At 38.8% G+C, this 23,604-nt stretch overlaps 5 protein-coding genes and 1 long non-coding RNA gene across 8 annotated transcripts; 3 read left to right on the top strand and 3 right to left on the bottom strand.

Moving 5' to 3' along the window:
* LOC109826753 (pentatricopeptide repeat-containing protein At5g66500, mitochondrial-like) lies at positions 555–2,531 on the top strand. Its single transcript, XM_020393771.1, has one exon. It carries the CDS (start codon positions 555–557, stop codon positions 2,091–2,093), a length of 1,539 nt encoding a protein of 512 aa, XP_020249360.1. The 3' UTR covers positions 2,094–2,531.
* On the top strand, positions 2,537–3,869 carry LOC109826194 (malate dehydrogenase, glyoxysomal-like). The gene is made up of 3 exons (XM_020393190.1): positions 2,537–2,598; positions 2,691–2,906; positions 3,408–3,869. Exons 2-3 carry the CDS (start codon positions 2,691–2,693, stop codon positions 3,417–3,419), a joined length of 228 nt encoding a protein of 75 aa, XP_020248779.1. The 5' UTR covers positions 2,537–2,598; the 3' UTR covers positions 3,420–3,869.
* LOC109826185 (protein FAR1-RELATED SEQUENCE 1-like) lies at positions 4,412–6,300 on the bottom strand. 3 transcript variants are annotated; one of them, XM_020393179.1, is made up of 6 exons: positions 6,130–6,300; positions 5,416–5,893; positions 5,199–5,267; positions 4,991–5,068; positions 4,846–4,914; positions 4,412–4,773 (listed from the first exon to the last, which is right to left on the bottom strand). In XM_020393179.1, the coding sequence occupies exons 1-6, from the start codon at positions 6,165–6,167 to the stop codon at positions 4,621–4,623; spliced, it is 885 nt and encodes a 294-aa protein (XP_020248768.1). In that variant the 5' UTR covers positions 6,168–6,300; the 3' UTR covers positions 4,412–4,620. The 3 variants fall into 3 exon arrangements, with proteins under 3 accessions (XP_020248768.1, XP_020248767.1, XP_020248769.1); XM_020393178.1 differs by having other exon boundaries at positions 5,416–6,300; XM_020393180.1 differs by lacking the exons at positions 4,412–4,773; positions 4,846–4,914; positions 4,991–5,068 and having other exon boundaries at positions 5,337–6,300.
* Positions 6,230–8,092, bottom strand: LOC109826752 (protein FAR1-RELATED SEQUENCE 5-like). The gene is made up of 5 exons (XM_020393770.1): positions 7,931–8,092; positions 7,440–7,697; positions 6,609–7,331; positions 6,305–6,536; positions 6,230–6,245 (listed from the first exon to the last, which is right to left on the bottom strand). The coding sequence occupies exons 2-5, from the start codon at positions 7,690–7,692 to the stop codon at positions 6,230–6,232; spliced, it is 1,224 nt and encodes a 407-aa protein (XP_020249359.1). The 5' UTR covers positions 7,693–7,697; positions 7,931–8,092.
* On the top strand, positions 10,189–11,000 carry LOC109825823. Its single transcript, XR_002243104.1, has 2 exons — positions 10,189–10,680; positions 10,843–11,000. It is a non-coding gene; the product is annotated as an uncharacterized LOC109825823 (long non-coding RNA).
* On the bottom strand, positions 13,763–14,909 carry LOC109826193. The gene is made up of 2 exons (XM_020393189.1): positions 14,322–14,909; positions 13,763–14,067 (listed from the first exon to the last, which is right to left on the bottom strand). The coding sequence occupies exons 1-2, from the start codon at positions 14,787–14,789 to the stop codon at positions 14,014–14,016; spliced, it is 522 nt and encodes a 173-aa protein (XP_020248778.1). The 5' UTR covers positions 14,790–14,909; the 3' UTR covers positions 13,763–14,013.

Below are 23,604 nucleotides of genomic sequence, written 5' to 3'. Positions count from 1 at the left end.
ATTTTGCCTTATTGGTTTTAAATATTCACCTTCTTTGTATAACACCGTTTCAATTTTTTTTTACTTTGGCAACATTGTACTTTCTTAAGTAAAGATTTGGTTTCATGTTAGTCAAAATAATATAAAAATTTAAATTAGCTTCAAATTATATTTGTTTTCTATCAATTTTAATATTAACATAAAAATTTAAATTGAGTGTAACCTATTTAAACAAACATTAAATAAAATAACTAATCACAATATTAAAGTTTAGGGACAAAAATGAGCATAAACTATTAAACCGAAACTAAGGAACAAATTTTAGTTATAAAATAAGCTAAAAATACTTAATCATGATATTTAACCACGTGTATTGCACGTGTATAAAATCTAGTAAAATAAAAAGAAAGAAATTGTTGAAGTATGTCCCTCCTCCTAGTAATCACGCAAAACAAATATCTTCAGCTATCTTTACTTCTTCCGATGATGATGATGACTACCGTGTATAAAACCGTGTGTGGCGTGAACTAATAAAAGAGTGAAAAAAGAGCAACGCGAAGGAGGAAAGTGTAGAAATGTTCAAGTGTTTCCCTCCCGCCACCACCACCAAGTTCAAATTCCCTTCCAACAGACACCTCCTCCTGAATACTTCCCACTCCACTGAATTGTCTCCAACCTCATGCACAACATCCCGATACAACTCCTCTGATCTCCCACTTCCGGCCTCACGACCTCTCTCCGCCCCGCTCTTCCTCCAGAATGCGTTCCCCGTCTCCGTCCCCTCGGACTCCTTCTCCTTCGCTCTCCTCTCCGCCGTCCTCTCCCTCCGCCTCCCCTCCCTCGCCCCCCAGCTCCACTCGCTCCTCGTCAAATCCCTCCCCCTCTCCTCCTCCCTCCTCCCCTTCACCTCGCTCCTCCAGCTCTACCCTCCCCTCCACGCCCTCCGCCTCTTCGCTGAAATTCCCCACCCGGATCCACCCGTCTACAACTCCCTCATCTCCTGCTTAGTTGATAACAGCCTCGTCGCCAAAGCGATGTCTACCTTCCGGGCAATGCTCCACAGTGGGGTCCGCTCCACAGCAAGCACACTGTGCACGCTGCTCAAGGCGCACGGCCTACATCTGAGCCAGGGGAAGCAGATACACGCCCGGGTTTGTATAACGGGTTGCGAGTCTGTCGTCCTGGCGACCGCGCTGGTGGGCTTTTATTCAAGGTTAGGGATGGTGGAAGATGCGGTGAATGTTTTTAACGGGTCGAGTGGTGAGAAGGATGAGGGGATTTATAACGCTTTGCTTAGCGGTTTTGTAATGAACCGGAGGTTTGAGGATGTTTTCTTGATGGTGAGGAGGATGGAGGTCAATCCGGTTGCTCTATCAAGTGTTTTAAATGTGTGTTCGGAGTTGTACAGTTTGGAGTATGGGCGACAGGTTCATTGTCTGATGTTACGTCGGGGATTTGAGTGTGAGGCGATCTTGTGCAATGCACTTCTTGATGTGTACGCCAAGTGCGGGGAGGTAAAGGTCGCCAGGTTGGTGTTTGATAGGATCGTCAACAAGAATGTGGTTTCATGGACGAGCATTATCGATGCTTACGGAAGTAATGGGTTAGGACACGATGCGTTGGCTTTATTCAGACACATGGAGAAAGAATCAAGTGTTTTGCCTAATAATATTACATTCCTATTGGTTCTTTCGGCATGTAATCATTCAGGTTTGGTAGAAGAAGGGAGAGACTACTTGTTCTCTATGAAGGAGAAATATGGTCTTGACCCGAGTCCCGAGCATTATGCTTGCTATATTGATTTATTAGGCCGTGCTGGCAAGATCGAAGAGGCTTGGAACGTGTTTTGTAGTCTTGAGAGGAGGATGATGATGATAACTGCAGAGATTTGTATTGTTATGCTTAATGCTTGTAGAGTTAGTAAGGATTTGGTGAGAGGGGAGATTGTTGCAAGTCGTTTGCTAGCATTAGAGCCTGGGAATCCATCAATTTATGTACTGATTTCAAACTTTCACTCGGAGGTCGGGAAGTGGAAGGGGTCGGAGGATCTGAGGGGGGAGATTAAAACGAGAGGGATGAAGAAGGAGGTGGGTACTTGTCAAGTTGCAGTGTGAAATTGAGACTGTGACATAGTGGAAGCTATTTAATTTCGGACTGATGGTCGTCAATGTGCACCTATGCGTGATGCTTGCAGAGCTGATAATCGTCGAAATTGTTCAGTGTGTGTTTTGGAGCTGGACCCAGAGCATGCCATGGATTATTATACCTTAAGCAAGACTGCAGGGTTTTGTTTGTTGGAATCCTGCACAAAGAATGGATACAGGCGGAAATGAGAATGAGGGCTTACACGTCCTTCGCCACGTGTTCATTGTCAGTAGTATGTGTCCTTTCTTTGCAATGTCAAACAATGGGATCCGGATCCTCTCCTAACCAACAGTGTTCCTAATATTACCTCATAAATCAATCTCAGCCATTCATTTAAATCGACGGATAAAATCTCTCCTAAATTCCCCAAAACTCTTCACAAACCCCAGATCCCCAAATTTCCAAAGGCGCTCTCTCTCTTCCCCAAAACTCTCCCCAAAATTCCTCCGCGAGATTCCTCCTCCGACGCTCCGGGTAATCTCTCCCGATCCCTCTCTCGATCTGACTAATGGGTTCCAAAATGTTGAGATTTTGATTGAGTTTTTAATGTGGGTTTCTGATTGTAGATGGATGAGAGTTCTTCACTGACGCGCTTGGATTGCCGATCAAAAGGAGGGGCTCCAGGGTTCAAAGTTGCGATTTTGGGTGCTGCTAGAGGAATAGGTCAGCCTCTTGCGATGCTGATGAAGATGAATCATTTGCTGTCAGTTCTTCATCTCTATGATGTTGTTAATGCCCCTGGTGTTACTGCAGATATCAGTCACATGAACACAGGCGCGATGGTAAGTTTCTTAAATTCTTGCTCTTTTTCTCTTTTGTGTTGCCTGAGAGCATGCTTGGATTAATTGGTATTTTGTGCGTAGCGGTGTTTAAGATGTATTATCCGAGTATTATTATGGGTTGAGTTTGAGATGATCCTTCTGTTATGTTTTTTAAGCAACCTAAAAAAAATGTATAATTCTTTATGCTCCATTGTGTATGAGCATTGACAATCATAGTTGCCATATGCAAGGCGACAGATAGGAATTCACAGCAACTCTAATTACAAGCAAGAGGCAGTTGTATGAGACAGCAGTTGTTCATATGGATTTGTAGTGGCAGTTACTTGGTTCAATTTGCAAAATTGTGCAGTTGAAGTTATAGTTGTAGGTGTTTGCTTTGGGGTGTTACATTTTTCTATTATATTGAAGATCAGTTACAACTTGATGGCATCCTGAAGTATAATCCTTTTTTGATTAGGGTTTTTGCTGATTTTTGGTTTTGATTTGTCTTTTTGGTTGCAGTGGCGGCTATGAGGAGGTGTACCCGGAGGCAAATAATCAGTTCTTGAGGGAAAATGGGATTAGGCTGTTTCAGTTTGGGATTGATGGGTGCAAGGTAATCGTTGTTAATGTGGTTGATTGTAGGTGCCTTTGCTGTTTCAGTTTTGTGAGTTCATTGTAACAGCCGGAGCAAAGAAGATGCCTCGAGGTGAAGGAAGGTAGAAGTGCAGTAAGCTAGCAGATTTTGGAAATCACCAATTTTACCGACTGATAGGGAAGGGAAGGAATTTTTGTTTCTTTCCCTTGCCTGATTTTACCGACTGATGTAAATTTTGTTGTAAAAGAATGTAAATATTGAGTTGTAAGCTATGCTAGCTTGGGCAAGCAATTTGAATGTAAGGAATATTTATCTTCGGTTTTATTGTGTGCATGTACAACAAACAAATGTTCAATGCAGTAGTTCTTCCATGTTTCAACTTTTCATGAGACTTGATGTTCTATGTTTCTTTAGGCTCTTTTTGGTTGTGTCAATAAACGTTTGGTTGTGGTCTCATATTGAGATTAATTTTTGTTCATTTGATGTTCGGTTGTGAATTTCAGTTTGCAACTTTGGTTGTGAATTTCAGTTTGTAACTTTGGCTGTAACTTTCAGACTGTTAGCAATACCTGATGGTGCAAATGTTATGCAGAATTGCGTTATATCATAATCCCAAGGCCTCTTATGACCAAAATAATCAAAGCATTTGCTGCAGAATTGCGTTATATTTCGTTCTCATTCACCAAACATTTGAAAATAAAAAAAAGGAGAATCTTTTCCTTCTACAGAGAAACGTCCAGCTTAATCAACCTCTATTTGTTAGGTCAAATACTAAAGCCAATTCATAATAAGCAGGGACATATGAATCTCCAACAGTAGTAGGGACATATGAATGCAAAAACTGAGATCAACTGAAAAAGAATGCAGAAACTGTGCAGAAACTGAGATCAACTAAAACTGAATGCAGAAACTGAGATCAACTGAGATCAAACTGAAACTAAAATTTTCATTCCATATAAGATCAAATATATAAAGATATACATGCACTACATATCCACCAATTCATCCCTGCACAACAAAAGTATCCCTACACAACAAAAGTATCCCAACACTAAAAAAAATACCCACTAATCTGCCAATTCATCCCTGCACAACAAAAGTATCCCTGCAGTACATATCCACCAATATACACATGCACTAGTTTTCCTCAGTTCTTCCATTTTTCTGGGTCTTGTGCAAATGAAATCCCATGATATTTGATTGAACAAATTCTTGTGAACTTGGCCCAGAGAATTCTTTCTCCCCCCTCCAAGACATTTGGTTTGGCATATTCAATTGATGCCCATGTATCTGTCAAAATACCAGTAATATAAACAGATAGCAAAAAAGAAAATCATATATTTATAGCAAACACACACTCACATTATACGGATGATGCGGCATTAGCATATATCTACCATTACCAACCATCATAGGAGAATGCATAGGTACCTGTAATTGATAGTAACGAATCATATAAACACTATAGTTGTTTGAAAACTCATTATACACAATAGTAAAAATATACCTGAGATGAATTATTGAGAGGTAATGAAGTCTGACCACATAACTCTATGCCAGAGGTATTGCTTAAAATCCCACTGACCTATTGCAATATCAATAACTAAAGGTTATTTTACATAATCTTGGTGTGGCCACACATGAACTATAGCAAAAATTCATCCTAACCATAAGACCAATATATCAACAACATAATGTGAAGCATTGTTTGAAACCTGAGATTGTTGTGAAGAAGGTACATGAGATTGGTCCATTGCATCGCAATGTCTTGGAACTTTAGTTACCTATCATTGCATAGACATCAATAATGAAGATTGGTCCATTGCATCGCAATGTCTTGGAACTTTAGTTACCTATCATTGCATAGACATCAATAATGACTATATTCAGCAAGAAGTAAATAATGACATCAGTTATAGTTAAATATAAGACCTGTGCGGGCTTCTTTTTGCTTTTGCTTAACTGAGCTTCAAAATCTCCCTTTACCCGACGTTTTCCACGATGTGTAGCTTCTCTCCTTTTGAATCCCTTTGCATTCACAGCGGCTACATTATTAGTGCAATCAACCAAGACATTTGACGCTTCATCTTCCACATCTTTTTCACCATTTATTTCTACACGTAACATATCTTCAACCATCTTTACTAACTTATCAGCTTCCATATCTAGTGCCTCATACGTCTTCTCACTCTCAGATGCTCTTGATGCAAGTCGAACAAACTTAGAACATAAACTTCTATATCGAGAAGTTTGTTTCAGCCTTGGGTTCTCTACAATCTCGAGCCCCCGCATGTCTTGCACAATATTATCAACTCTTGCATTTTTTGTCCACCTCTCTAGGGTATATTGCTCAGGTATCTTTTTTATCAGTGTAGTTTCTCTGCCTTCTGTCATCACTTTGATGCAATGCCTACACAAAACACCTATAGTTTCAAACATCCTACAGCTGCAAGATACTGTAAACTGACCTTCTCTTTTTACTAGCCTCTCCTTAGAGAACCCATCCCTAACAACAGTGAAGATATATTTTTCACCATTGGACACGCACTTTGTTATGGAAGACTTTAAAGAGTCCTCAAACTGAGCTTGAAACACCTTAAATATGGCTTTAGTATAAACTTCTCGTGCATGTATCAAGATACTTACCTCCATCTTGCAGTGAACAATCCGGAACAACAAATCATATTCAGCTTCCAATTCCTTATACCGCTTGTCAAATACCATTCTTACAAAGTGAGTAAAAAACTCAGGCAATTGTAGGTCTGAATTCAAATACCCCTTCAAACTAGCATTAAAGCTTTCACTCAGTTGTGTAGTTTGCATCCATTTTTTTCTTATTTCAAATGTTGCAGCCAACCAAGTATCATCATGTGCATCGTACTCATCAAGCATGGACTGCCAAGCACTCAAGAACTCATCCTCTTCCTCAATTTGATAAAGAAATTTGTTGAACACATTGCCTTCATTTTCTTCATTGTGGTCTCGAAATAAGAAGCCAACTTTCTTGACAGCATTTTGCATCAAATGCCATATACAAAGTCGATGGTAAGTACCTGACATGTACAAAAAAATGATCATATACATTTAAAAAAAAGAATGCTATATACAAAGTCGATGGTAAGTACCTGGCATCACATGTAATACAGCCTTGGCTATCGCTGCATCTTGATCAGTGAAAAAGGTTTGTGGAGGCTTCCCACACATTGCCTTTAAAAAGGTTTCAAACAACCATATAAAAGATGATGCGGTCTCGTCATACATTAAGGCAGCTCCAAAAATAATAGTCTCTCTATGATGATTTAATCCAACAAACACTGCAAATGGTCGATTTGCTTCATTAATTTTGTAAGTTGTATCAAAACTTACCACATCACCAAATATACCATAATCCATTATCATTTTAGCATCAGCCCAAAAAACGTTAGTAATCTGTTCCTCAGTGTCCAACTGCATCTCATAGAAGAATGAAGGATTTTCCAACATTTGCTTTGAAAAATATTCTATCAGATAACCAGCCTCTCCAAATTTCATTTTTTTCTGTCGGACAGTTCGAAGGTAATTCTTTTGGTCTACCTTTGTAAATCCCAATGACTCTCTACCACCTGCTTGCTGACCTAATAATTCAAATGCAGACTTCGGTGAAAGACCTGAATTTGCTGTCAAGTCTAAAAAGGCTTCATCTGATGATGTGATGTTTCGATGAGATCGCATAAAATGGACAGATTCTTGGCTGATAAGAGGATGGTTATGCTCTTCAGAGAAACGATAAACAGAATACTTACCAGTACGCCTGACCAACTTAATCCCCATAATCGCTCCACAATTAGTCCTTGTCTCTCCTCTTGGATTTTCGCTCCACAATTAGTCCTTGTCTCTCCTCTTGGATTTCTCGTCAAATCGTCTCTCTTATCCGCCTTCCGCAAACCTTCCTTACAACAAACAAACTCCTCTTGGATTTCTCGTCAAATCGTCTCTCTTATCCGCCTTCCGCAAACCTTCCTTACAACAAACAAACGTTCTTGAAGTGAGTACACCTTGTTTATCTGCAGCATAAGCTTCTCTTCTAATGCTAAAGCCTTCATTACGTGCATATTCGTTATAAAAGTCATATGCAGCAATCTCAGAATCAAACTCCATAAAAAATTTAGGTTTCAAGTCTTCTTTTGATCGCTCCAAACTATCATTGCTTTCTTCCACAGGCTCTTCCATAATGCCTGCAATAGTCAATCATATATCAGAATTACTACAGACATTTCTCTACACTGATCAAGTATTCAAATCCAAGTTGTCTTAGCATAAGTTCCCCCGTTCATCAAGACACATATATAATCCAAGTTGTCTAGTTTTGACATACATACATCAAACATAAAGAAACCTTCTTTATCGAATCTCAATCTGGGATTAAAAACCTATGAAACTCAATCTTAAATTTAAAGTAACGAATTACCTAAAAAAATGCAGAGGCGGGCGAGGATGCTTCTGGTCGACGCGGAGGACAACGGAGATAGGGCGCTGGCCGGCTCCACGACGGAGGAGGCCGTCGCTGGCTGTGACCGGCGAAGAGAGGCGATGAGAGTTTGAGCGTTGAAGGAGGTGGGTCGACTACGGGGAGGGGTCTCGGATGTTCGAGTTGATAAAGGATGGGTGAGCCAGCGCGACGGAGGGGCGAGGGGCGGGTGTGGAAGATTGGAAGGAGGAGAAAGTCGACGAGGGAGGAAAGTCGGTGTCGAGAGGAGAGATCCGGTCTTAGAAGGGGAGAGGGGGGAGGGCCCTTTGGAAAATTGGGGATCGGGCGTTTGTGAAGAGTTTGGGAATTGGGAGATCCATACGTCGATTTTCAAATGAAATGACTGAATTGATTATGAGCTAATATTAAGGAACCAACTGTTGGTAGAGAGAGAACCGGACCAAAAACAAGGAAAAGTCAGTGAAGAGGTATGTTTTATTTCTTCATTTTCTCACTATATTAAATGACAATTGAAATCTGAGCGACAATCTAACATGTGCTTGTCCGCCTCTTTCATGTGTTTTAGTATTAAAATTAGCGTAAGTGGTTCTTGCTGTTGCAATCTACAATTTTATGTCATGGACAGTAAAAAGGATTTAAACTTTTTTCTCGAGTAAAACAGGATGTATCTTACAATTTCTTGAATTTGAAAACAATTATGGACCAATAAACCCTGAAAATCCACCGCACTCATTACTTTTAGTGGTTTAGCAAATAACCATAACTAGAGACTACCCATTGATCAACTCTATGGCAGTTACCTGAGCATAATATACCGGTGCGTGATCCTAAAGATTTCTGAAATGGGTCAACCATGATTAAGTAACGAGAATAGTTAATCATATTTGAGGAAAACTAATCACACCGATTAGTAATATTATTAAATAAATAATTGGTACACTATCAATAAATAAGTACCACACACTGGCAATTAAAATATGTGCCGAGGGAGCCAATCTTTTATGCATAATTTAGGGAGAGAGAAATATTGATATACGCATGCCTCAATAGTACTTGTAGCCTAGTTCAGGATACCACCCATTGGACATGTTTTTTCATTGGTTTTATTGAATCTGTAAAATGCGCCCATGTAGTTTTTGTGGTTTTATGAGCGTAAACCTGGAGTTAAGCTTGAAAACATGTCTCTATTGGTAGTTGGAAACTAACGAGAGAGTATAATGACGTTAAAACTGGTGTCAATGACACACCACTTCCCTCAAGGTAGATCCCCCTGACGAAACCATCTCCACCAAGTCCCAGATCCAACATTACATACAAATCTTATTAGATAAATCCCACAATGAATGCAATTGTCTGCCAACCCCCACCACCCCCCCACCCCAACCACCACCTAGAGGATTGTACGTGGTCGACCTACGCCTGCAGGCAGAGCGTGGAGAGGAAGAGCTTGGGCACGAAGTGGAATCGAAGCTCGCTGATGCGAGATTTTGAGAGGGACGGGCGAGGAATCGAAGCTGCTATCAAGTCGAGCTCGACCTACGTGGTGAAGGCCAGCTTATATCGTGAGCTCGCCTACACAAGGACGACGTTCGACATTGCCTAGTTCGAAGTTCGCCTGATGGATTGTGGGGGATCCGACTGGATCCACCGATTGAAGAGAGCTCGCCCTAGGATTCCCTATAAAGGGAAACCATGTACAGAGCGCCGGGAGCTTGATCAGAGAAGGCAAGCGGTGTTTTTTTTCCACTGTAATATTCAGCTTACGAGTTGGGAATTTCTCCGATTTGGGAAGGCCCCAAATTTGATCCTTACTCAATAATTGAGGAGAAGGGTTTGTTATGGTGAAATTAAAGGGGTTTCTTTGAGTAATTAAGAGAGAGAGTTGAAGAGAGATTGGCAGTGTAATATAAGTTTAAAAGTCTACTCGTTGATTGAGAGATTGTTAAAAACACTACTGTTGATTTGAGTAAGTCTCAAGTTTGAGATCCTCTCTTATTTGTAACTTTCATTGTGATTAAATAGAAATTATTTGTGCCAGCTCCGTGGAGATAGGAAATTACCAGTAACCACGTAAATTGTTGTTTGGTTGTTGTCATTATTGTGATTGTATTTGTGTCCTTCTTCGGCGTTTGGTTCTGTTTTCTAGGGCGGCAAACCCAACACCCACCCCCCCTCTCTCTCTCTCTCTCTCTCTCTCTCTCTCTCTCTCTGCCGTCGTCAACACTGTTGCATTACAGTAATTGATTAATTAGAGGCTTGTGGCTCTCTTCTGAAGGGTGCAGCCTGAATGCTACCTTCCCTTTCTTACATGTTTATCGTTTTCTAGGAGATGAACATCTTTACCTTTCCCTTGAGTTTTCTCAGGAGATGAACACCTGTAATCACCATTCTGCTCCTTACTCTTTGTTCAAACGTTATATTAGCTCCCAACCGCTACATCCTGTTTCGTGAGATAACTCTTGCTCTGATAGATCTCTTTACATTCCCAATCTTCCTGTGTTGCTTCCAGCACACAGAATGTCAAAGTGACTTTCAAATGCCTCTATCTCAGGACAACATTGGCCAAAGTACCTGTGAAACGACTTAATAGAACTGGCCGTGAGGATCTTATCCTCAACCCCCCAGTCTCGAGAATCAGAAGAGATGAGAACAAGAGAGATGACGAAGGTGGTGGGTGTGGTAGTCAAGTTGCAGTTTGATATTGAGATTGTGAAGTCATGGAAACTGAGGTCTCTCTCCCGCCCTTTTTTTTTAAATTTAAGGATAAAATATTGCAAATCTCAACTGATTTTTATTTTTTAATTTTTTTTAAAACTTTTCTTAGTTTTTTTATATGAGCTGGATCAATGGCATGCCATTGGATGATCTGATGTATTTCTCGCTTCTTTCAGTTTTGCGGCCATTGATGACATGTAGACAAGAAGATGGGCTGCTTCTCATCAATGACAGACAAGCGTGGTCTATGGCGTTATCAAAGACAATTGTGGTCTATGTTTTTTTTTGCGCCTTGCAATCATAATACCATGACAATAAGAGGATTTTGTTTTTTGTTTTCCCCCCCCACCAAGCCAAACAGATATGTATTCTTCTAATTTCTTGATCTTCGAGCGCAATTTGAATGAGAAGAAGCCAAGAACGTCCAGCTCCGTCGTGAAAGTTTAGCATATAATCTGTAACCGACCCTCCCTTTTAATCAAACTGAATGCGAGATAAGCTTTCCAGGTTAAGATCTGAAATTTGGCTCTTCAGTTTTCTTGTTCGCTAATCGTGGACTAAATGCTTTTTTAACTGGCGCATCACAAGTGTTGATTGACAATGGCATGTGGCTCTCTTCAGAAGGAATGCAGCCTGATTGGTTTATGCCTCTTTGCTGTGCTTATCGCTTTCCGAAGCGTAAATTTATGGCAGTATACAGAGCTGGACCCAGCTTGGAGAATTATGTCTTTGAGTTATCAAACTTTTTATGTGGCTTGAGGATTTGAGAAGGGTCAAGAGGAGCAGGTAGGCTAGTAGGTGATAGTTTGAGTCTTTGCAGTCTGAGGCTTTGGTTGAGATGCTACGTCAACTTGCCGACACATGATATTGAGGTGTATTTTGTTTGTTAGGATCATAGAAGAAAGAAAATGCCACTAATGACATATTATAACAGCAGTAGACTTAGTAATTAAGGATCATCAGCTGCAAAGTGCTGAACTTAATTTCAAGTTATTTATTGGTCTCACCTCCGTTTAAACTTTAATCGCAGAGTTCAAGTGTCAGAACAATAAAAAGGAAAAAAAAAGAAGAATTAAAAGATGCACCTCTAAAGTCTTGCTTTTCTTCAAGCATATATAGCAGAAAATTTCCCGTGACATAAGAATTTTGCAGCGACTCATTCTGATTTGTTAGAGAAGCTAGACGACTCTCATGCACCTCTAAACTCTTGTTCTATGAATGTTCTATTATTTACCCTTTATTTAAACATTAAAAATACCTCCAAGCGTCTGCATCCTTGAGATAACTGCTGCTCTGACAGATGTATTTATTATTGTATCAAGCAGAAAATGTCAAAAACTACTTTTGTATGCTTCTTAGGACAACACTGGACAAGCTGCTGGTGGAATCACTGAAGAGAACAGGCCATGGGGATCTTATCCTCACCTGCTCCTCCCAAGACTAAGATAGGCTCTCGGCTACCAAACAAGTAGCATAAAATGCAAGTCATCTCAGTTTTGTTTGAAGTTTGTGAGAGCTATGATTTATTTTGATCACATGCTTTCTTGTTGTGTCATTCTGTTACCAATCTCTACAGGCCTGATGAGGTATTAAGTGAAACCAAATGCATGATATCTTGATTCTTTTTTGTCAACCAAGAAGAGCTTGATGCATTAACTTGTTTTCTTGGTTTCAAGAAGTGAACATCACACACAGCGCCAAAGTAGAAAAATGTTTCTCAGTTTCTGGAGAATCATATATGAGCTCTTGTCTCGCCTGGCTTATACGACAGATAACCGTAAATCTATTGATTATACTATGGATGCTTCCTTAATCGACCCACCATGTTCAAGATCTTCGCGTATTTTATAAATGCCTGAGACTTTTTCTTTCGGGAACACCTGTTAATAGTTCTCAATTCCAGTTTCAAGGTCCTCTTCATCGTGGTCCCGTTGGTAAACACCCTAGCACACCTGGTCTAGAGGAATGCTGTGATGAAAATATCAGAACATGATTTACACTCTTCTTTGTGATTTCTTTCACAAGGGGGATGCTCTGATCACATCACATATTAGGACTGATTTAATCGGATCAATGGGAATAATTTGTTTTGTATGTTCCAGTACTGATATAAGCCGATCAATGGGAGTAATGTACTGATTTAATCGGACCCTTTATTAAACCATTAAATTTATCTCCCACCTTCTCCACCCTGTTTTAAAGAGATAAACGCCGCTCGGACAAATCTCTTTTGTCTCAGGACAATACAAAAGCTCATTTGCATGCTTTTGTCTCGGGACAATACTGGACAAACTACTAGTGAAAGCGCTGAAGAGAACAGGCTAAGACTCTTATCCTTACCTGCTACAATCCTAGATTAAGATGCGCTCTCAGCTATCCAAGGAGCTGCAAACATAACTAGCTCAGAAACGACTATCGAAATCTCCACAATATATAACCTCGCTCAAAAGTTTGCGAAATCCGTAAGCTGTTAGTTATATCATCTCACTTAATTGCTCGTCGTGCCATTCTGCTTCCAATCTACACAGGCCTGATGAAAGCTAAGGGAAGCCAAATACACGCATTTTCCCACCTTTTTCGTCTTCGTTATCTTTAAGCGGCTGGGGAAACTATATTGTGTGCTTTCTTGTTGATTTCTCTTGTAGACATCTGATTAATACTTATTCAACTCGAGTTCTAATTTTCTTTTGTAATGATCCTGCTGTGACACCCTGGTACCTGATCTAGAGCTGCACCGTAATGAAATGTCAGAACACAATTTACACTTTCTTTATAATGGCGCCTTCCACATGTTAAATGCTATGATCACATTATATGTTTCATTGTTTCGTAACATGGCAAAAAAGTTTGCAAGTTTCGTGTTTAATGTGTTTATTAGTGCTGATTACAGTTAGATGAACGGAGATAATGTAAGGTTGAATGAGTACGGCAAAATATTAGCCAGTCAATTTCGTAGAGCATTTGCTGTAGTAACATTTTCTCTGTTGATAATCAGGAACATAAAAAACTTCAGTGAGAACGCGAACAAACTCCAACGTACCCATTTCCAAATCTATAGGATACAATAAAATTTCATCACATTGTGCAAACAAAAGATAAGAGATCAATCATAATTTATATAATTATGAGGCTAACTTACCTCAAGAATTCACCAGTGCCTATAACATAAAAAATCGCCGCATTTTACAGACTCAATCCCTTCCTCCCTTACTTAACAATCAACGAATCCTCAACCACCTACCAGTCTTCAAGCACAATCAAAATTTCAATCTTGAACAGACAAAGCGAGCCGATCACTCAACAAGATCAAAAATATCCAACAGCTCGAAGAAACTGACACATTTGTATCAAAACACAGCTATCTCATCTTCATCCTCAACCAGCCCATCGCGTAATTGGCTCTGCAATTCGACATTTGGATCAAATTTCCGGCTAAGGTTAGAAACAAAATACGCACTTTAATCCCCTAAATTTCACCTATTTTTAATTTTGCACTTCAATGCCCTAAAATTTCACCAAGTTTAAAATTGCTCAAAAAACACCCAAAAATTCCCAATTGTTTGAAATTTTACCTATTTAACCCTAAATCCGTCAAAATTAAAAGAATTAATCCAAAAAGACGCTGATCTAATAATCAATGGATCGCAGATCAAACCTTTGACCCATCGCCATCGCCATTGCCACCGGCATAATGACAGGGGACACAATCCTGCGGGGTCTCGAACAGCGAGAGCGAGAGCTGCTTGTGAATTACCCCGACGTCAAAATGAATCAATCCGGAGCTCGGCACATCGACGCGGATCTCATGAACAGGGAACCAGAGGAAGAGCTCCTGCGCCTCGACGCCGCGGAGCGATGCGATCTTCCCGTAGCTGATCGTGCCGTTGACGGCGGCGGCGTAGCGGAACACCGTCTCGAAGTTAGCGGTGCAGGGATCGGCGAGGCGGCTGAAGTCGAAGCTGCCGGAGGGGTCGAACGGTGAGTTGCGAGTGGATTTGGGGAGGAGGCCGATGGGGAGGCCGTGGGATCGGAGGACGTCGTACGCGCTCATGCCGTTCATCGTCGATGATGATTCTTGAATTAGGAGGAGGACGACGACGACGAAGACGACGACGATCGACATTATTATTTTTTTTGGCTATTTTCGGTAAGAAATTGAGATTGTTGTGAAAGAGGAGAGGAGGCAGCGAGAGGGGAGAGAGAGAGAGAGAGAGGATCGAGAGGTGGAAAAGAGGAATTGGACAGGATCAGACTGCGTGGGCCCGCCCAGATCAAATGATCTCGGCCTCTGTTGTCAACTTGTCATTGATGTGGCCCAATTGTAATTAATTGCTGTTGGGAATCTTGAAATTTTTCTTTTCAAGGGTAAGTTTCACAAAAGCCTCCAAATGTTTTGAGGAGTTTTAGGGGTGTCCAAAAAGCCCGGAGCCCGGACCCGGCCCGGTGTCCGGCCCGGGCCCGGCCCGGGCCCGGAAACCCGGGCAAAACCCGGGTCTGGGCCCGGGCCCGGGTCGCCGTTGGCGAACCCTGTCCGGGCCCGGCCCGGGCCCGGAACAGTGCCCAAAAATGGGCACTGGTTCTTCGAATGGCCGGGCCGGGCCGGACCGGCCCGGCCCGGCCCGGCCACAACGGTCACTTAGGCCCGACCCGGCCCGGCCCGGCCATAACGGTCACAAAGGTGACCGTTGCCCAGCCCGGCCCGGGCCAAATCTGGCCTAACGGCCAGATTTGGTCTTTTGACCGTTTTGCCCCTTAAAACGGTCAAAAAACGGCTATTTTTCGAGGGTTTTTTGGTCATTTACCTAGGGGGCTGCTTCTATAAATAGAGGGGGGGTTTCAATTCATTTTCTCACAACAAAACTCATCTATTTCTCTCTCTACTACTCTCTTATACAATCTTATACTATCTCATACTAATATACTATCCTATAATCTTTTGTATTTTCTAATACTTCCAACAAATGGCTTCTGGGTCTGATTATGAAGAGCAACATGCAACTCCTACCGATCCAGAGATGAGTCCTCCTACAACAACTCCTCATCCTACCGGTGTTAATCCTGAATCTGGTGGCGACGAATCTACGGCACCAAGAGCTCCAAAAAGGCCGAGGTCTGATGTATGGAATTTTTTTGAGAAGATAGACGTCACCAAGGATGAACACGGTAGGATCATCTCTCAGAATGCGAAATGTGCGTTGTGCGGCCAGATATTCAAAGCTCATCATAAGAGCGGCACCAACCATCTCAAACGGCATATTGAAAAACACAACAAAGGCCAAAATCTACAAGGTGATATCCGGCAGTCTATGCTTTCCCAATCATCCTCTTCAGGTACCCTCGGCAGTTGGAATTATGACGCTGCCCGAGCCCGGAAATGCGTAATCAGGTTTATTGTTCTTAAAAACCTTCCTTTTAAATTAGTAGAAGATGATGAATTTGAAGATTTATTTAGAGATGGTTTTTATCCTGCATTTACAAAATTTTCTCGTCAAACCTGTCAACGTGATATTTTAAAATATTATGTTGAGGAACAGGGAAAAATAATTTCTTATTTTAAAAATTTAAACTGCAAATTTTCTTTAACTTCTGATATTTGGTCATCTAGAGTGCAAACTGGTTATTTATGTATAACAGCACACTGGATTGATGAAAGTTGGAAAATGTTTAAAAGAGTTGTTTCTTTTATTGCAATTGAAGAGTCACACACTGGTATTAATGTTGCAAATTTAATTGTTGAAGAACTTATGAAACTAGAAATTGATCAAAGAATATTTACTCTTTCACTAGATAATGCAAGTAATAATAATGTAGCTGTTGATTTTCTGAAAATAACTTTGTCATTGCCATGTCATGGTGAGCTTTTTCATGTTAGATGTATCTGTCATATTTTAAATTTAATTGTTCAAAGTGCATTTTCTGAAATTAAACCCATGATAGAAAAAGTTAGAACAGTTACTAATATGCATAATGCTTCTGAAATGAGAATTAAAAGATGGAAACAATGTTGTAAAAGAAAAAATTATAAGCCTAGACTAATTCCAAAAGATGTTGACCATAGGTGGAATTCCACCTATGCAATGTTATCTGTAGCAATAGAATATAAAGAAATTATAAATGATTTTATAAATTTTTATGCTTCTAGTTCTAGCTCTGGTAGTGCTTATGGAATAACTGAAGATGAATGGACAGTTATATGTAAATTAAATGAGATGTTACAAGTTTTTTATGATGCTACTATGTTATTATCTGGTTGTTATTATCCAACTATTACTTTAGCTGCTTTACAAATTTTAAATATTCAAAAAAATTTTACAAAATATCGTATGGATGATATTTTTGGAAGTATAATTTTTGAAATGGAGAGTAAATTTAATAAGTATTTTAGGCCTATTCCTCATATTTTTGGTATTGGTGTTCTTATTGATCCATGCTTGAAGGAAATTGGCCTTCGAAGTTTGTTACAATCATTGTATGGTGGACAGATTATAGACTTAGATGATGGATCCACCCTTACTGCTACTACTCATTATTTAGCTATTAGAAATTATTTTCAAACCTTATATGATGAGTATGCAGCTAGATATGGTGTAGCTACACAACAGTCTTCAGCTTCGGCACCTTCAGCTTCGAGCACAGGTCGAGGTAAAAGTGTAAGTTTTGATAGGTATGCAATGGTAGCTGAACTAACTGGTGGATCTGGAACTTCATCAGGATTAGATGTTTCTGAAATAGATGAATATTTTTCTGCTTCTTTAGTTAGATGTCAAGGAAATGCTTTAGATATTTTGCAATGGTGGAAAGTATATGGATCAGTTTCATATCCTATACTTTCCACCATGGTTCGTGACTTACTATCAGTGCAGGTTTCGACTGTAGCCTCGGAATCCGCTTTCAGCACAGCAGGACGTTTGATCGACGACCACAGGACATGCTTAGATCCGTATACTGTACAAGCGGTGATGTGCTTACAGGATTGGTGGAGATACGAGAAGCGAACACAAGGCATCGAACGGATTGCTATGATTGAAGATAAATTTGAAGAGTTGGGACTAGCAGATAGATATAATGATTAGATAATATTCATAAAATTGTAATTTTTATTTCTTAGCTTTAAATTTGAATTAAATTATTTCGAAAAAAGTTGCAAATGATAGTGATATGGGTGAGTAGGTGCCAACCTAGTTGGGATGTACTCATCTATTGTGATGCGACGAATTTCGAAATAAATTTATACTTGTAAAGGATTTACCGATTATTAATAAAGAAGTTATTTTTATCATTTTTTGTACTTGTAATTTATGTCATTTCATTTCAAGTTATTAATAAAATTTATGACATTTTTTATAATAATTTATAATTTATGGTTTTGTTAAAATTTAAAAAAATAAAAAAAAACAAAATTTAAAAAAAAAAACAAACCGGGCCGGCCCGGTGTCCGGCCCGCTCAGGCCCGGGCCCGGGCCCGGACCCGGCCCGGACCACCCGGGCCCGGGTCCGGGCTTGGGTTTTGCCTGGCCCGGGCCGGCCCGGATGGACAGCCCTAAGGAGTTTCCCACGATACCTCCCTGAACATTTTCTATTCCACCAAGCCCCCGAATTTCGGGGATGCCACATAAAACCCGCAAACTTTCAAAGTTCTCACACGGAATTTCGGGGGTGCCGTTTTGGCAATGCATTAAGGGCCCGTTTGGATAATGGAAGTAGGAAGTATGTTACGGAAGTAACTTCCAAAACTATGTAGTAGGAAGTAGCGGAAATATCATTTTTTTTGTTTGTTTCTTATATTTTTAGAAGTAATGGAAGTAGAACTTCTTCCTCTTCATTTACTTTTTTTTGTTTGGATAATATTTGAAAATATTACTAGGAAGTAATTAATACATGTTGCTTCCATTTTATTCTTGTTTGGATTGTCATTGAAATAGAAATAGAGTTGTTGTTGCCATCAATTTAAATTTAAAAATCTGCATGACATTGCAAATATACTCCTAAAATAAAATTAAAAATAGAAATAGATAAGAGTTTGCATTTCAGGGGATTACGTAATATTATTTCACTTATTCTTGAAAAAATGATGACTTGGATAGATCTGTGAGGGTGACACACCGCCCAATTGTTCTTCCGCTTGGTATCTTCGGGAAGATAGCAAACCATAATCATATATGCAATTCGTCTTTCTCTTTTTGTGTGGAAGTTAAAAGATAGCTGAAAGCCAGGCTTCGCCGTTTGATAATATTTGATCAAAAAAGACAGTGGGACCTCGCGGCTCGAGCCGCATTTCACTCGGGGAGAAAGACATACCTGAACCTGCGTCTTTGACATATTCCGTTGTTACAACATCGGGTTACTTTGGACTCGCATAGGCAGAGGCAAGGGGGGATGCATGAAAGTGGTATATCGGTTTGAGGAACCAAGGCCCAAACAAACTCCTGGCGTCAATTACTTTAAAACCTGAAGTAGCATCTATTCTTGCTGGGATTACGTAACTGTCATTCAAATTTACGATGCTACTATTTACTATCATTAGTAGTTGCGATGGTGTTATCCACTATTATTAATGCGTCACGACGGTTCAAAACGGCCTTTGCTGATGTATTGACGCTAGTTAACTAATAACACATTCACAATGATTTTCCCTTTTGTTGATGACACGTGTATACATATACACTTCAAAATCTATTGTCTAAATACTCATTCATATTCACAATAATAATGGACATGAATACCAGTGACAGAGACAATGCATCCCAGTTTTCCCTTCATGCGTGTTCTTTCTTAAATCATCAGTCATAAACTGGAAGCGTATCCCAGAGTTGAAGAAATCACATGCACCATAAACAAATAATCTAAAAGAAGTCTTTAAAACCAAAGCGTATGTTAATTTAGTTGTATAAATCATCATCGTCTGCAGCCGCAGCAGAGGTTGCAAAGGGGTCAGATCCGGCGCCAGCCGCAGGCTCCGACCGCTCTGAGAAGCGGAACTCGTTCCCGAAACCCCTAGACTGCTGAAGGGTCTGCGCGAATGCCTGGTACTTGCGGATGTCAGTGTCACTGACACTTCTTCGAGCGAATTTCATGGATTCTTCAAAGTGAGCGGCTTTGATCTCTGCGGCCTCATTTTCCGCGAAGATGGCGGGGATTAGAACCGCGAAATTGAGTGAACATCGAATGGCGAAGTCGGTTCTGGGGATATTAGAAGGGGAAGAGTCGGTTGGTTGTGAGGACAGAGGATAGGCGAATGGCGAAGTCGGTTCTGGGGATATTAGAAGGGGAAGAGTCGGTTGGTTGTGAGGACAGAGGATAGAACCGACTCTAGGATGGTTGTGAGGATATAGATAAGAACTGATCACTTCTTAGATGACTTCCGCCGTATTTCGAAGACTTTTTGACGGAAAAAAATTAAGGAAATAGAGATGACACGTAGATGCCATGTCATCGTTTAAGGAAGTAGTGGAAGTAGATTTTTAAGAGAAACAAACATTAGAAGTAGCAGAAGTAGTCTTTACTTCCTCTACTTCTGCTATTTCACAGTTACTTCCGTGCAAACAAACAGGCCCTAAGTTTGATCTTGCAGTGAGTTTATCCTTCCTGACACGACAAATCACACTCCTCATAAAAGTGTCGGTTTAGAGAAAACTTTCCAGTAGGGCTGAGCATGGTTCGGTCCAAACCAAAAAAACCGACCGAACCGATCCGAACCGATCCGGAAAAATCGGTTTTATGAGTAGGACGATTCGGGTCGGTTTAAAAAAATTTTAACCCGAACCGACCAGAACCGACCGAATATAGTGCAATACTACCCATTCTGATCTCAAACCCTACCCGACCTGTCCTTAAAGAGTCAAAAACTCAAATCCTAAACTCATTTTCTGAATCATTATGGGTTGAAATTAATATCATTATATCAGTGTTTAATGCTTCATAATCTCCTACTTTGTTGATATCTTTTTTTCTTTAACACAGTTTGTTATTTGATAAGAATTTTGATAAAGTTAGAACCGAACAAACCGAACCGAACCGAACCGCACCGAACCGACTTGCAACAGTTCGGTTCGGTTTTGAATTATAGGTGGTTCAGTTCGGTTGTTCAAATTTTGGTAAAAACCTAACCGAACCGACCGTTCCACACCCCTACTTTCCAGGGATAAAAATAACCTTGAACCTTTTAGATATAACATCGTTATCCTATCCAAATTAAAATAAATAATAATAATGAGAAATTACGTTAAAAATATTTAAATATATAATTATTTTAGATAAAAGATAAAGAATTGATAAGAATTTATTTTTATCTTTAAATTTAATTATTTATTGTAATTAGCAAGGAGATAATTAGTTGATATCTAATCCTAATATCTTTAAATTAGGAGATATTAGTTTAATTACCTATAATAATTAGCAAAGACAAGAAAAATTGTTATCCTATCCTAATAGTTTTAAACTACAACATCAAGATAAAAGATAATGATTTCATAAATTTTTATCTTTAACTTTTTATTATTTATAATAATCATTAAAGAGGCAAAAAGTATTCAAATATTAAAGGTATGAGGGTGTATGTATATAAAAACACAACTTCATTTTTTTACTCAACCCAACTTATTTTTAATTGGGAAAAAAATCTCTTATGAATATGCACAAATCGAACTTTAAATTGAACAAAATCCCCATTGTCAGTCAATACTGAATTATATTAAAGCCTATATTGAATTATACGCCTTTACTGACATCCTTTTTAATACCTACTATTTTAACACTCAAATTGTATCACTTATACAAGTGTCATGCGCGTGCTTGTGCATGGTTGTTTATAATTTTTAAGGTTTTGTATGTAAATTTTGGACTTTTGAGGTGGTTGCTTGTATTTTTCAAATTTTAAAAGAGGTTATTTGTAATTTTTGGCTTTTGCATAGAGCTAGTTGTAACATTCAAAGTCTTTAGTTGTTTGTTTGTAATTTTCAATTTTTTATGCTCCAATGTTAATTTTTATATTTTTCAAAATGTTTTTTTTGTGATTTTAGATTTTAAGAGGGTTATTTGTAAATTTATATTTTTAGGAGCTTATTTTATTTTTAGTTCACGTGCAATGCACGTGGTTTTTTTTCTAAATTTATAATTTTATTTATATAGTTTTGTTATTAAATTATGCAATGTAATTAATGTATTAAGAACTTAAATTTTATTTACATGAGAGTAAATTATGGCTACATAAAACATAGAATATCTAAGTAAAACAATTGACAAAATATCTTTCCATCTGATTGAACTTTTAGTGTAAGTTTGCATTAATATATCATTTGATAATATCTTGCAAATTTACTTGCAAAAAAGAATATCTTTTAGTGTAAGTTTGCATTAATACATACATCTTGAATTTCATTACAAACATATTGTTTCTTCACTTAACAGTTATTTATCAATAATATTCACACTGTGAGTAATCTTACATATGAAATTCGCCATGAATAATACTCGGAGTAGAAAGTGATCAATCTTGTAAACGCTATAATATGATTACAATTTACAGATATATATTGGAACATGTTGACCACGATGTCCAATAAATTTTACTATTAGAAAGAAGTTTCACAACCTAAACTCGCTTAAATATGATTTGTCGCAGCTATAAGTAAGGTCCTTACATTTATCTCAATATTTTCCTTATCCCTCATATTATTTTTTTTTCAATATTTTGGTTAGCTGTATAAGCTGGTCTTCATGGATGTATGATCAGTCCCTTAGTTGTATTTAGCTAGAAATTTAGCATCAACTTATAGTGGTTGAAGTCAATGACAATTTGTAATTTTCATGGAGCCCTATTCAACATCACATTAGTTAATTTGGTAAATCAATGAAAAGAGAAGCATTATAGAATTTTCCAAGTCACAAGTTCACTGTGAAGATAAGGCACATGTTACATTCAAAAACATAATGTTAAAACTGCAAGCAATTGATCACCAAAGTTGTGCACTGTTAGACAATCCTGGAACAACCACTTTCTTGCTATTTTCCTTATCTTCATTGTAAAATAAATTCCTGGCAATTTGAGTGCATAGCTGAATTGATGCATCCTTTAGATTTGTCACCTCTCCCCGTAGAATAACCCCTGACAGCAAGTAAACATAAACAAAACAATAGTTTAAAAAAACAATGTAGTATATATACTCATACAAATGAAGGGTATAAAATGGAGAAGATATAAGTGATTATTTGCACATGGAAACTTTCTTATCATTCAAAGTAGATGCCAGCAACAAAAGAATGATACATAGTTCAAAAGCAAAGAAACAAGCTAGACATTCCTTAATATTTGGCTGCTGAGGACCTAGCTTCAGAACATAAATGGCAAGGATCCCATAGTTCCTTCCTGGATGTAGTGCTTGTTGCTCATCAATAGTCTTTAACGTCATCATGATAAAATTTCACTCAAATGGTGATGCATATATAGGGCTCAGCTACCAGATACATAATTACACCTATGTTTTAATTCATATAAACAATAAATCCTAGTTATAATTAATGCTTCCATTAACTCCACAACATTAAGGCTGTTTGTTTTAGACATAGGGGAAAGCATAGTTCTAGCACAAGTAATTTAATACTGGCAAGCAAATTCTCTAAAATTTTAGATTGTTCATAGATAATGAATTATCCTGCTATAGTGTTGAAAAGAAATGAAAAGAACATTCCATGCACTAAATAGTGCTTGATGTGAACAACTCAGCTGAGTTTGGATTAAAAGGTTCATGATGTAAGTAGCATTATACGAAGCCTCTTGTAGGAAACATTTTAAAGCAAATTAGGTTATATCATCTTTCGTTTTTCATAAAATTATAGGCAAAAATTCTCACCCTTGCGGTTAGTCTTGTCTATCATATCTCTAATATCATCTAGTGTGAAACTTTCACACAAATCTTTAGCAACACGCATGAAGTCCACAT

Source organism: Asparagus officinalis, chromosome 10 (assembly GCF_001876935.1).
Source record: "Asparagus officinalis chromosome 10, Aspof.V1, whole genome shotgun sequence".
Classification (NCBI taxonomy): domain Eukaryota; kingdom Viridiplantae; phylum Streptophyta; class Magnoliopsida; order Asparagales; family Asparagaceae; genus Asparagus; species Asparagus officinalis.
The sequence above is the reverse complement of the archived record's forward strand: the minus strand, read 5'-3'. Positions and strand labels throughout refer to the sequence as shown.

What these genes read in the sequence shown, in the direction of transcription:
- LOC109826753 (XM_020393771.1), top strand. Translation starts at nt 555, where the DNA reads ATGTTCAAGTGTTTCCCTCCCGCCACCACCACCAAGTTCAAATTCCCT.
- LOC109826194 (XM_020393190.1), top strand. Translation starts at nt 2,691, where the DNA reads ATGGATGAGAGTTCTTCACTGACGCGCTTGGATTGCCGATCAAAAGGA.
- LOC109826185 (XM_020393178.1), bottom strand. Translation starts at nt 6,207, where the DNA reads ATGGTATTTGACAAGCGGTATAAGGAATTGGAAGCTGAATATGATTTG. An exon ending in CTCTCAATAATTCATCTCAG is followed by an intron (nt 4,915 to 4,990) that starts GTATATTTTTAC and finishes TATCAATTACAG; the next exon opens with GTACCTATGCATTCTCCTAT. An exon ending in TGCCGCATCATCCGTATAAT is followed by an intron (nt 4,774 to 4,845) that starts GTGAGTGTGTGT and finishes GTATTTTGACAG; the next exon opens with ATACATGGGCATCAATTGAA.
- LOC109826752 (XM_020393770.1), bottom strand. Translation starts at nt 7,692, where the DNA reads ATGGAAGAGCCTGTGGAAGAAAGCAATGATAGTTTGGAGCGATCAAAA. An exon ending in GAGAGACGATTTGACGAGAA is followed by an intron (nt 7,332 to 7,439) that starts ATCCAAGAGGAG and finishes TGTGGAGCGAAA; the next exon opens with ATCCAAGAGGAGAGACAAGG. An exon ending in TGTATTACATGTGATGCCAG is followed by an intron (nt 6,537 to 6,608) that starts GTACTTACCATC and finishes TGTACATGTCAG; the next exon opens with GTACTTACCATCGACTTTGT.
- LOC109826193 (XM_020393189.1), bottom strand. Translation starts at nt 14,789, where the DNA reads ATGTCGATCGTCGTCGTCTTCGTCGTCGTCGTCCTCCTCCTAATTCAA. An exon ending in GCGATGGCGATGGGTCAAAG is followed by an intron (nt 14,068 to 14,321) that starts GTTTGATCTGCG and finishes GTCGAATTGCAG; the next exon opens with AGCCAATTACGCGATGGGCT.